At 47.6% G+C, this 11,387-nt stretch overlaps 4 protein-coding genes across 4 annotated transcripts; 2 read left to right on the top strand and 2 right to left on the bottom strand.

The window, feature by feature from the left end:
* Positions 1-408: 408 nt before the first annotated feature.
* On the bottom strand, positions 409-2,371 carry BDV37DRAFT_254002 (major facilitator superfamily domain-containing protein). Its single transcript, XM_032082601.1, has 2 exons — positions 2,015-2,371; positions 409-1,954 (listed from the first exon to the last, which is right to left on the bottom strand). The coding sequence occupies exons 1-2, from the start codon at positions 2,274-2,276 to the stop codon at positions 783-785; spliced, it is 1,434 nt and encodes a 477-aa protein (XP_031939123.1). The 5' UTR covers positions 2,277-2,371; the 3' UTR covers positions 409-782.
* Positions 1,860-3,063, top strand: BDV37DRAFT_170296 (uncharacterized protein). Its single transcript, XM_032079330.1, has one exon. It carries the CDS (start codon positions 2,318-2,320, stop codon positions 2,945-2,947), a length of 630 nt encoding a protein of 209 aa, XP_031939122.1. The 5' UTR covers positions 1,860-2,317; the 3' UTR covers positions 2,948-3,063.
* Positions 3,064-3,183: 120 nt separating this feature from the next.
* On the bottom strand, positions 3,184-8,572 carry BDV37DRAFT_254001 (putative ABC multidrug transporter). Its single transcript, XM_032082600.1, has 6 exons — positions 8,125-8,572; positions 6,973-8,076; positions 5,384-6,919; positions 4,382-5,326; positions 4,090-4,323; positions 3,184-4,024 (listed from the first exon to the last, which is right to left on the bottom strand). The coding sequence occupies exons 2-6, from the start codon at positions 8,059-8,061 to the stop codon at positions 3,377-3,379; spliced, it is 4,452 nt and encodes a 1,483-aa protein (XP_031939121.1). The 5' UTR covers positions 8,062-8,076; positions 8,125-8,572; the 3' UTR covers positions 3,184-3,376.
* Positions 8,573-9,097: 525 nt separating this feature from the next.
* BDV37DRAFT_285352 (fungal specific transcription factor domain-containing protein) lies at positions 9,098-11,211 on the top strand (the record flags this gene model as incomplete). The annotated part of the gene is made up of 7 exons (XM_032087705.1): positions 9,098-9,156; positions 9,201-9,385; positions 9,439-9,603; positions 9,660-9,937; positions 9,990-10,451; positions 10,510-10,727; positions 10,797-11,211. 7 exons carry the CDS (start codon positions 9,098-9,100, stop codon positions 11,209-11,211), a joined length of 1,782 nt encoding a protein of 593 aa, XP_031939120.1.
* Positions 11,212-11,387: the final 176 nt, after the last annotated feature.

Genomic DNA, 11,387 nt, shown 5'->3' with positions numbered 1-11,387 from the left:
ATAATCAATCTTCAGAGTAATTTCGGTAATCATGGCCGCGAGGAACTACCCAGCTCAGTAAGATGCTCCGGAGTCGATTTAATGCATGTTACTATGTACAGCAACACTGTCCAAACCCACATTCACGCACACACTGGCAAAAAAAAACCCCACTCGACTAGCACCAACAAGTGGTTCCAGTTTCCAGCGCTATGGGAACAATCTATGGCGTAATAGTCCCAATTGGACGAAGATCCTTTCGCTACGAGAGGGTGGATCAGGTGATCGGTGGGGCGGCTGTTGCCACTTTAGGTTAGCACGAACCAGGCACGTGAGGGGAAGACAACAAGACAACAAGACAACAAGACAACAAGACGCTACAAGCGCTGGAGATCTACGCGGAGTATTGAACTTTCCCCTATGATTATCCGACGGTAAAGTGGGCTAATACAGTAAGTAAACGTTGTTACGCTCATTGTGGCATGCCTTTACGACTTGTATGATATGTCACTGCAGTCTTGATACCAGCTGGCAACCCCGAAAGGGAAGTTGATAGACGGTCATTGTTGTTTGTACGCTGCCACATTCTATTGGTTGTCTGTACGAAATAACCATCCTATCTTTTGGTGTGTTTTTATTAGGGCTGGACACGAATAGCAAAATACGGGGTTTCTTCTACACCTGACGGTGTACGGAACCGACAGACAGCTCGGTAACCAGCGTCAATGCGTTTGTGTGTAACAGGCGAATGTATATGAATCAGAAGATGGCGCGGGCGGAGGCCTCAGACCAGCCTTGCATAGTCAATCCCCCACAGCAAACTTGCTCCGCGCTCGCAGCTTCGCGCCATACACATAGATAAAAATCATCCCAAAGATACCTCCAACCGAGAGACCCGCCAGCACGGTAACCCCTTTGCCAATTCCCAGGTCAAGAAACATATACCGCGCGAACATGACGAACCCGGCGGCCGTTATGGATCGCGTAACGTCGGCCGCCGCAAAGAGCGAGGCCACATAACGCGGGTACGATAACGATATGTAGACGATAATCGCCTGATAAACAACAAAGGATGATCCCGAATATATGACTATGCCGATGGTAGGCACGATCCAGTGGACTGAGTGTCGGACTGTCCAGGCAAACATGAAAAGACCAGCGGGGAGGAGAAAGACTGCGGGGAGTGTTGGAATCAGACGGTCTTCTTGACTGGGATTGTCGTTGCGACACCGAGGAATAAAGCTATACTTTAGATACACCCCATACAGTCCTGCGGCTAATGCACACCCAACAATGATGGCGAGGAATATCAAGCTCAAAGAGGTTTGGGGCATTTGATATACACTGCCGTAGGCAATTGGGAAGGCCTCGAAGAATGAGTAATAGACAGCATACACAAACGACACGTAAACGGACATATATGCGAGAGCTGGGTCCATAACTGTCATTTCAATTGGCTTGATCAATGCGTCGATCAATATGGCCTGGAAGCCAAGCTGTCTAGTCTCATCTGGGGCCAAAACTGCTGGATGGAAGCGATGAAGGCGTTGGGCTCGACGAAGTAAAATTGTCTCATGCGACGTCTCGGGCAGTAGGCAGACGAGAATGATGAGGAATGGTGCGCTCATTAGAACAATCTCCCATAGAGGCCAGCGCCAGTTGGAGGTCACCGCAAAGGCTGCCAGTAACGGTCCCAAGGCCGGGCCACAATAAAATCCAGTGACCCAAAATATGAATCCATAGGGGGCATTGATCAACGAAAGCATATCCTGTATAGTGGCGCCCCCGCTGGCCAGACATGGACTGCCAAAGAAGCCCTGAAGAAAACGCAGTACGACGATGGCTGGAAAGTTATCTATGACTGCGAGGATAATCGACACAATTACAAACAGTATAAAGGATAATACGTAAGGAGGGTTGCGACCGATGCGAGCAATTTCACTCAATGGCGAGAAAACCAAAGGGCCGACACCGTCTGTGTTGAATTAGTACTTCGACATAAGATCAAAAGAAGTCATTCGGGAAACAAACTCACATCCAACGACGTAGATAGCCAAGGTTAGCTGAACGACCTCCCTAGAAATGCCATATCGAAGCATCATGAACTCGTAACTGGGGATAACAATAGACGATCCACAATAGACGATGAATGAGTAAGCCCTGGTATCGGTCAGTAGATGGTCGATGTCAACAATGTATTGCACTTGCGAGATAAGCAATGTCACCCATGCTTTGCGCCCCAAAGACCAATTTAAGGGGTTTTCTGGATCATCAGGCGTATACCAGCCGATGATCATGCCCTGATCAATTGTGTTCGCGGTGCACAGCTTCTCCGCATATGAAATTGTTTCCTGGCCGCTCTCGAGGTCTTTATGAGAATGTTCGTCCAAGCATGAAGCTCTTTTGGCCTCACGAAGGTCAAATGTCGGATCATCTTCAGGGTAACTCAACCAGCGAGACCCAAGTAGAAGACGAAGGGTATCACCTAAACAGTTCCTCGTATCCAGCTTTTCATGGCGACAAACTATGGCGATGTCTACCTCGGGGGGATAAAGAAAGGGGAAGAAAAGCAAAGAGAACGTTAAAAACAAGAATGAATATCTGTATCTTTAGCTGTTTATGCTATAAACTAGAGAGTCATGAATACTTTCCCCCGAAGCATATAGTTGCGAAGCGAGGCGTGCAGGTTGGTGCATTAACAGTGCTCGTCTTGTTCAGGTCACTTTTTGTCTGCAGTATTAGCAGACAAATAAGTCTCGCAAGCCACAAGTTTACATTCTCAATATATGGCCACTGTGACCGACCCCGTGGAGTTAATTTGCTGCCAGATACTGACTCCAGCAAACATCAGCGGGAAGTTAGTGATAGGCATATTGAAAGTCTGTCAGTTCACACGCATAACCCTCCACCACATAACAGGAATGAGCCTGTTTATGAGTGCTGGAACCAGGAAACAATGTTTTTGTAAGCCGGTATGCACAGTCAGCAATCGTCGCCATGATGAAATCTATCAAGGCGAGGTCGAATTGGAACCAGCACCAGGTGATGATTCTCCACTACCCAACAACCTTATTTGCACTCCCTACTTTGTAGTTTGGCATTGTATACGTGGGGCCACTATGGGGTCATAGACATTAGACATCGAGGTGAGCTATTCTCGGATGGGGTACTGTTTGACTTTATCTCAAAAGTAACCTGATTGATCTAACATCTAAACAATCTCTATTAATCTCTATATAATACTCTCTATAAACAGAGGCGACAAGCTTTAGCGCAAGCCGTTAAGCTAAAATTAAATACCGTGAAAATTCAGTCAAGTTGTGAAGTATGCAAGCAGGGGCTTTTCATAGCAAGAGCCTCCTCGCCTCACCCCCCAAAAGCCAGACGACGCATGTCTTCATTTGCGCTTCTTGCCCTTGGGTACTCGACAGAGCCAGTACAGGGATATGGCTGCAAATATATTAAACATCACGTACACCCACATCAACCCGAAGTCCCTCCATCGCGTTGAAAAGTCGATATTGACATTTTGCAGAAATTGGGTAGTGTTTCCTGTCGCGCAAAAGTGACAATCTTCGCCCCCTTGGGCTGCTGAATTGAGCAAGTACCCCCCATTCGAGGAAATATAATCCTGCATATACTCGCCACAGGTTAGGTTTGCGGGAGTCGAAAAGGACAAAAACTCCTTTTCGGCGCAGTGCATTGGCGCTTCGCCGAGACTAGTTGATAGCAAGCCGGACACTAGGTACGTGAACGGGTTGACTCTGTACATGAAAATCCAGAAACCAGGAAGAGCGTCCGGGCCTGCAAGAATTCCGCAAAACGCGTACATCATGATAGCTAATATATTAGAGAGACTCGAGGCGATCTCTTCACTCTCGATGCCTGCGATTAACATGTGCGCCAACGAGCTGGCGAAGAGAAAGGTCACCCAGATGAAGAGAAAGGCGAGGGTGCTTCGATAGTGCAGCGTGTCGGTGTACTCGGCGTTGTGGAAAAGACCCACGGGGTAAAACCAAACAAGAAAACAGAATATTGCCATGATCTAGGAGATGTTAGAGTCTGACTGAGTACTAGGCGTCGTACAGAGACTGTGTGGACAAAACATACCGAGTTCCATGCAAGCTCGACTAGTATGTTGGTGAGAACGAATGCTTGCCACGAATAAGTCTTGGATTGTCGCTCCCGTGCTTCGTAAAGCGTTCGTTGCGTTACAAACGACGGGATGATCTGGATAATCAACTGAATGACGACGAAGAGGAAGACAAAAACACCAAACATTTGATTTTGTAGGCCCTGGGCTGTATTGTCGGCTTTGAAGAAAGAGAACCCTATGAAGAGTGACTGGGGAACAGCTCATTAGAACTCAGTGTAGAAATAAGTCCGTCGAGAGAATACTCACACAACCAATCGTAAGCAAAACCTTGGAATAGATGTACGCTGGCGTTCGCCAGTACTGTTGGAACACTCTTAGCCCAACTTGCACAAACTGTGTCGCGAACGGAGCCGCGAATTCCGCATAGCTGGATCTGTTGTTCGTGTCTGCAACGGGCGATAGTTGATTGGCCAAAGCTCTCAAGTTTGAGAGCTCATGGCGCACATTCTGATATTCAGGGCTGTTTCGCCAAACTGCTGGCCAGTCAATCTCGCTTTTAGCTCCCGGTGCGGCACCAATCACCTCAAGCATGTGCTCTGCAGGATTGCTGCCAGGTGGCAAAGCAGGGCCACCATTACGCGTGAAATAGTCCATCAGTACTCTAGACTCGCGTCCGATCTCACCAAAGTAGACAGTTTTGCCTCCCTTTGCTAGAAGAAGTAGTCTATCAAAGCGTTGGAACAACATGGCAGACGGCTGGTGAATGGTACAGAGAATAGCTTGTCCATTCTTAGTCAGAGTCTCCATCAGATTGCAAATTGACCATGAAGTCTGACTATCCAGGCCAGAGGTAGGCTCATCCAGGAAAAGAAGCAGTTTCGGACGTGCGGCCAGCTCAACGCCAATTGTAAGGCGCTTTCTCTGCTCCACGTTAAGCCCCTCTCCAGGTATCCCAACTATAGCGTCAGCATAGTCTCTCATATTGAGAAGATCAAGAACTTTCTCAACATAGTCCAACTTTTCTTCCCGAGTATACTGAGGCGGCTGTCTGAGCAAGGCGCTAAACTCTAGAGCTTCACGCACAGTAGAGGTGTGAAGATGAAGATCTTGTTGTTGTACATAACCTCTTTTCCGTTGAAATGAGCTGTCCCGTGGTCGGCCATCGACGAGCATATCGCCACCAACAACCCCAACTGTGGTGCGGTTAGCCAGCACATCGAGTAGAGTTGTTTTTCCAGCACCGGAACTGCCCTGTGAATTGCTTATGAGCCTGACATAGTCGGAAATATTCCGGTAGAGGTAGCTTACCATTAAGGCAGTCAAAGTGCCAGGTTTGATCCAACCATCAACATGATCTAGAATCCGCCGAGTTTCACTCTTGATCTTAACATCATAGCATACATTTTCCCAGTGAAAGATAGATGTCTGTTTCTCCACACCTATCGTCGAGTCAAGTCCCTCGCTATGCTTCTCGTTTTGAATGATAGGGGCTTGTGTCCGCTCCTCATCGTGTTGGTATTGTTTTGTCCTGGCTTTCTGTGAGCTACCGCGGCGAAACACAAGAACTTCGCCCTTTGACCGCTCAGAGGCAACTAGCTCTGTTGCTATAATCTGGCATAGTGCGAGAAAGATAGTGAGTGCGAGTATAATACCGAAATTTCTCCAGCGATGACTGTTTTCATATCCGTATGTGGATTTAACGAAAGCTGTGCCGTCAACGAGATCTGAGCCTGGAACAGATCCTACGACCGAGCAGATACGCTCGTCCTTGGAGACATTCTCGTATCCTACCCCAGAAGGAACGAATGACGCACAGGGGAAAGTCCTCCCGTGAAACTCATTGACCATTATAGCCTCGAAACCATATGCGACAGGATTCAAGTGCCGAATCCACGAAGCCCATCCGCGCATATAGCTCACTGGAATGGCAAACCCGGTATATAGGACTAGAGCCATAAGGATGATTGATGACGGAGCCAACGCCTGCTGGATGGTTTTGGTAAGTGATGCGAAGAGGCGGAAAAACATCGACATGCTCATCACCATCATGAAAGAAATTAGATAGTTGAAGAAAAACGGCCCGGGTTCACGACGGAGATTTGCCATGAAATACAACGTTATGTTCATCAATATCGAGTTCACCAGTTTGTATGGCATGTCCATGATCATTGACGATATGGCCTCTGCACTAGGGTGGTAGAGGGCATATCGGTTATGCTTTTCCACGATTGTTCGTTTTGCATACAAGCTCAAAATTTCGAGCATGCTTGAAAAGGCATTCAAGAGAACCATCATAAATAGAATAGCCCCGCGGGAGAAGAACGATGAAGTGTTACCTGAGAGATTGTAAAATATACTCGAAATTATCAGCGCCTCAAAGAAATTGTTAATAAGCATGACGATGGTAACACTGGGATCGTTTTTGAGACGCTGAAATTCCCTCCACATACAGAGCCGAATTTGGCCCCAGTATGACAGAGTATATGGCGATTTATGTCGTTGGTTCTTTGACTTTTCGGTCTTCCGGGATTGGGCAAACCGATCAAGATCGGCTCCATCGAAGGGATGTTCATTAGCGTACTGATCAATTTGGCGCAACAGTGATTGACGTTCAGGGCTCTCTTTCCAGCGCTTTGCAAACTCCTCGGATGTTCTAGGCGCCAGGCTCTCAAAACCCGGCCTGACGATGCGTTCGGTTGGACTGGACATCGATGTGAGGAAGTCGGCAGTTGTCTGAGACTCAGGGCATAGAAAGCCGAGTCGTTCAAAGTAACCTTTAGCATCATGCGCAGCGCCGAAGTATATCTGGTGTCCTTCATATAAAACAATGACTTTGTCAAAAAGCTGGCTTGTTGGTTAGCAGTGTCCAATGCCTGGTCATAGCTTCTTGGGCTTACATTGTACGCAGATTGGGGAGCCTGGTATATTGCAACACACGAGGTCATTCCAAACTGATCGCTTTGTGTCCGTAAGGTCCTGCAAAACTCCACCGCATTTGCGCTATCCAATCCTCTGGTGCTGTTATCCCAGCACTGTAATGGGGCATAGCTTAACGCAGCTTCCGCGATCGTAACCCGCTTTCTCTCGCCTCCGCTGACACCACGAACGAAGTCGTTACCGACCCGGGTATTTATAGTATGACTGATCCCAAACATGGCCATAATGACATCTCGTAGATGAGTGGCGTACTCCTGGGAACTGATTCCGCCCGGAAGGTGACGAGGTGCACGAGCAAGGGACGCAAAATACAGCGTATCGCCGACTGAGAGCTGTGGGTAATGTGCATCAACTTCAGCAGTGTATATAGCCTCGCCCCGGAATTGCGTTGACATTTGCCTGGGAGTTATGCCTTGGTAGTTTATATAGGCTGCTGGGTCTACCTGAAAGCCATGGGTTTCACCAGCTATAGTTTTGAGAAAGGTTGAACAGCCTGATCCAGGAGGGCCCAGAACACAAAGCTGCTCACCAGGAAGAACTAGTCCATCAAGGCCCTGCAGGATATCAATTTTCGTTTTTTTGCCGCTAAGGAACTGATATATCTGTGTCGGCAACTTCAGCAGGGCATTTCCCACACTCATTTGATAGTCCACAGGACTACCGTACCCGGAAACGTTCAAATTTTTGAACGCAACACCGGCAACTCGTGGCGGACAGTTTTCGTCGGCATTATACCTAGCGTTGTAGAAAGCTTTCGCCCAGTCTCTAGCACGGAATTCAGGGCTGTTCGGATCCAGAAATCCACCTTCACTCGCTTCGAACGGGGAACGATAATGATTTTTTTCAGACTTTGTGCTCAATTTGCGCGCTAGTTTCGTCAGTTGCTCGTCGATCTCCGCTCGATTCTCCCCAAGTTTGTCTTTCTGTTCCAGATCCGACTGTTCACTGTTTGCGTAGGTTTGAGTCCCTGAACTAGTGCCTCCGTCCATAGCGAGGGCCATGTCTGATGAAGGTGGAGGCCGGGGCTCATGCCCTCGAGACGAAAACATCCGTAGTTTAAATGTCTATAGAGATCAGTCGAAGGACCAAGCAGGGAAAGGGAAACGACTAACTCGGGAGCAACACGACTGTTGCCTCTGAATGACAGATGTGATTAAGGTTTCCGCCTAGCGTCTGAACTCATGAAGAGCTGCTCGTGTCCAGGTACAGACGAAAGCTAGCAATAACGAGCCGGGGGGGGTTGCTTTATACATAGCTGGGGGCGACCAAGCCACGGGAGATCCATGGTGTTCGGAAATGTCTAACAGTATGTGTGGGCCACTAGGCCACTTAGTCCTCGCGAGCGGAGGCCAAGATATCGGATTCGGACTCTTGGCTCAAGAAGCTCCGTGAGTCATTCCGACTCATCTAGCACGTATTGAATAGATCGGCTGTCTGTGCATGAATCTCGGCATTGTGTCGGTGAGAGCCGGAAGACCGTAGAGGTCGGGCTCCAGTACATTCAACCAAGTACATTGCTCTTGGCCCAAAGTTAAGTAGATAGTGTGGCGTAGGTTCAGGGAGAACCAGTCCAGATTTTGGTGAAGGTGATGGATACGAGTGCAAAGAAAGCCCTAAGGGGAGGAAACCACGGAGCCCGCGGGCTCCGACTCCACAGCAAGACGCGGCTTGTACTAACCAATAGGTCCTTAGGCCACTCAAGGCAAGACACTTTATTAAGGTCATTTAGACTTTGTGGAGTCTTCGGACTTTCGGACTATAAAGATTTGTCCGTGTTTCGGTATCAAAGAAGAGTCTCCAGTCCATCACTACTACTAGTAGTAGGGACTTGGTCTACCTCCCAGCACAAATGTCGACCCCGATTTCGTTACCCGACCAATCCCTTTCGGTGGGTGCTCTTTCAAGCTCAGGGATCCTATTTTTGCAGCTAAATCCAGGTAGTGCGAAAGGTGTAGAAAGAAAAAGGTACCCACTTTTCACAGATGCATACTGGAGAACTTTGTTTGGCTGACCTTGAAATTTCTACTACCGGGCAGATCGGTTGTAACAAACTACTTCCACGATGTAATCAATGTGTCGCATCCAATGTCGAGTGTGTTTACCCGACTCGACGTCGGAGAACCCGAAGACCAAGGTCCTTACGAGTACATGCTGCTTGTGCCACTATTACGAATGCTAACCGGGACAGGGCCGTGTATCGCGCAAGGGAGAATGATGGTGCTTCCACTGGAATATTATCTGACATTCTCAGGCGTCTAACTTCATTGGAGCAATCTCTGACAGTAGCGCCATGTCAGTCTCCTGTAGCCGGTGACCGGAGAAGTTCATCCGCGCCCTCCCATAATGGCATCCTAGAACCTCCTCGGAATAATGGTAAGTACTGTTGGACTCTACTGACCTCCATCAGGTGCTATAATGTATCACAGGCAATAACATATTCGCTCCAGATATCATTCAAGAACACATTCCCTCTTATCATACTACACAGCAGACCACGCCAAATATCCCAGTGCTCAGCCCAGATGCTGGCAGTACCTTGGTTTGGGACGATGCATCCATCACCAAGAACATGGCCTCCGAATGGGTCAATGGTACACTTTTCCAATCACACCAGTACTACAATGTTCGTGAACTAATCTCTTCATAGTGTTCTATACTCTGTCCTGGGGCCCTGAGCTTCCTGTGGGAAAAGATTTCTTCCTTCTTCTTCCTGACCTGTTTGACCTACCACACGTCAAGATCGACACATCCGCACTTCTTGTATACTACAACGTTCTTCTGCAAGGGTTATTCATGGATCGAAGGCTCGGGCGCAGGAGAAAAGACTATGAGTCCTATATGTACAGGAAGATGCTATTACATGCGAAAGACTGGGACTTCGAGGCCCAACCTACCCTCACAGACCTTTACGCCGCACTTCTCTTGGTACGTCACATGGACCACAATATGCGCTCAACAGATCCTAATCTCGTTCAAGATTTTTACAACAAACTTTTTTTTTGAGAGGGAGCTTTCATGGAAATTCCATTGCTCTGCCTACCGCATAGCCTGTAACCTAGGCTTCTTATTGCTAGACGCGGACGTCAGTGGCAACTGCCAGTCCCCCCATGGCCACTCAATTCATAAAGACCAGATGCGGTTCTGTATCTGGAATTTGGTGCACAACGATTGTATTTTCCGCCTTCATTTAGACAAGCCAGGCCTGCTCGATCCTAGCACCATGGTCGTCAAATTCCCAGAGCTATCAACGTGGAACCCTAACGAAGGGCTTAATCGATCAGCCCAAATAAATTTCTTGGTGGCCACGCGCCTTGCCTTTGCGAAACTGCGGTTTTTCGATATGATGGATGATGCACGGCAAAAAGGATCACAGCCATCTGACCAGTTAATAGAGGATTTAATCGGGGAGACTCAGACAGCTCTTGCAGACTGGAAAATAGTAAGTTGGTGCAACAAGCTAGAAAAATCGATATCGCTCTCACATCCGTCTAATTTAGGATGAAAACCTCGGAGCAGCAGAGTATAGCAACAGCGTCTGGTTCTACGATGAACTCATTCAGAACGCCTGTACCACCGTCATTCTACTCAATCGTACAAGATCAGTATCAAACAGACAGGCGTCCAAAACCCAGTCGCTTGAGGCGGCAAGGAGGGCAATTGAAAGCATGAAGCAAGCAATGACTATTGATTCGTCTGGCTCTTACTGGCCACTATGGTACGTTGTCATATTACAAAGAATTGAACGGAATTCTTTTGAGCTGACGGTCCTTCTATTTCTTACTAGTTACTTCTCTTTCTACTCGGTCATCACTATCCTTACCATATTCGCTAATATTTTGGAGACAAATACGCCTGCCGCCATCGCTCACGACATGTCCCTCGCGGTGTGGTTCGGGGCCATGCTGATCCAGTGGACAGCCGAGCGCGAGGAACTCAGACCTGTTGAGGCAGCCGTCAACACACTGAACGACATATGTCGGCAAGTTAAACTGTGCACGTCCAGCATACAGGTTCAGCCAAACAGCCAGCTTGTCACGGGAGCGACACCCGCTGACGGGATAATGCTCAGCCCCAGCTCGGTCCAAACGCTCGACTGTATCGGTATTAAAGTGCAAGATCTTGTTCAGAATCCATATGAGACAATTTTACTTGTCGAACGGTGGATCTACTCTCAGCGTCTTAGCAGTCCTGAGATATGACTATACGAACTGCACATTAACACATGTTACCTTCAGAATTGTGGAGCGTTTCTGTTTTGCCAAGACTCTTAGTTACGCACCATTTTTTTTTTTTTTTTTTTTTTTTTTTTTTTTTTTTTTTTTTTTTTTTTTTTTTTTTTTTTTTTTTTTTTTTTTTTTTTTTTTTTTTTTTTTTT

The sequence above is a fragment of the Aspergillus pseudonomiae genome (genome assembly GCF_009193645.1).
Source record: "Aspergillus pseudonomiae strain CBS 119388 unplaced genomic scaffold BDV37scaffold_59, whole genome shotgun sequence".
In the NCBI taxonomy this organism is placed as follows: Eukaryota; Fungi; Ascomycota; class Eurotiomycetes; order Eurotiales; family Aspergillaceae; genus Aspergillus; species Aspergillus pseudonomiae.
This window is presented reverse-complemented; position numbering and strand designations above follow the sequence as displayed.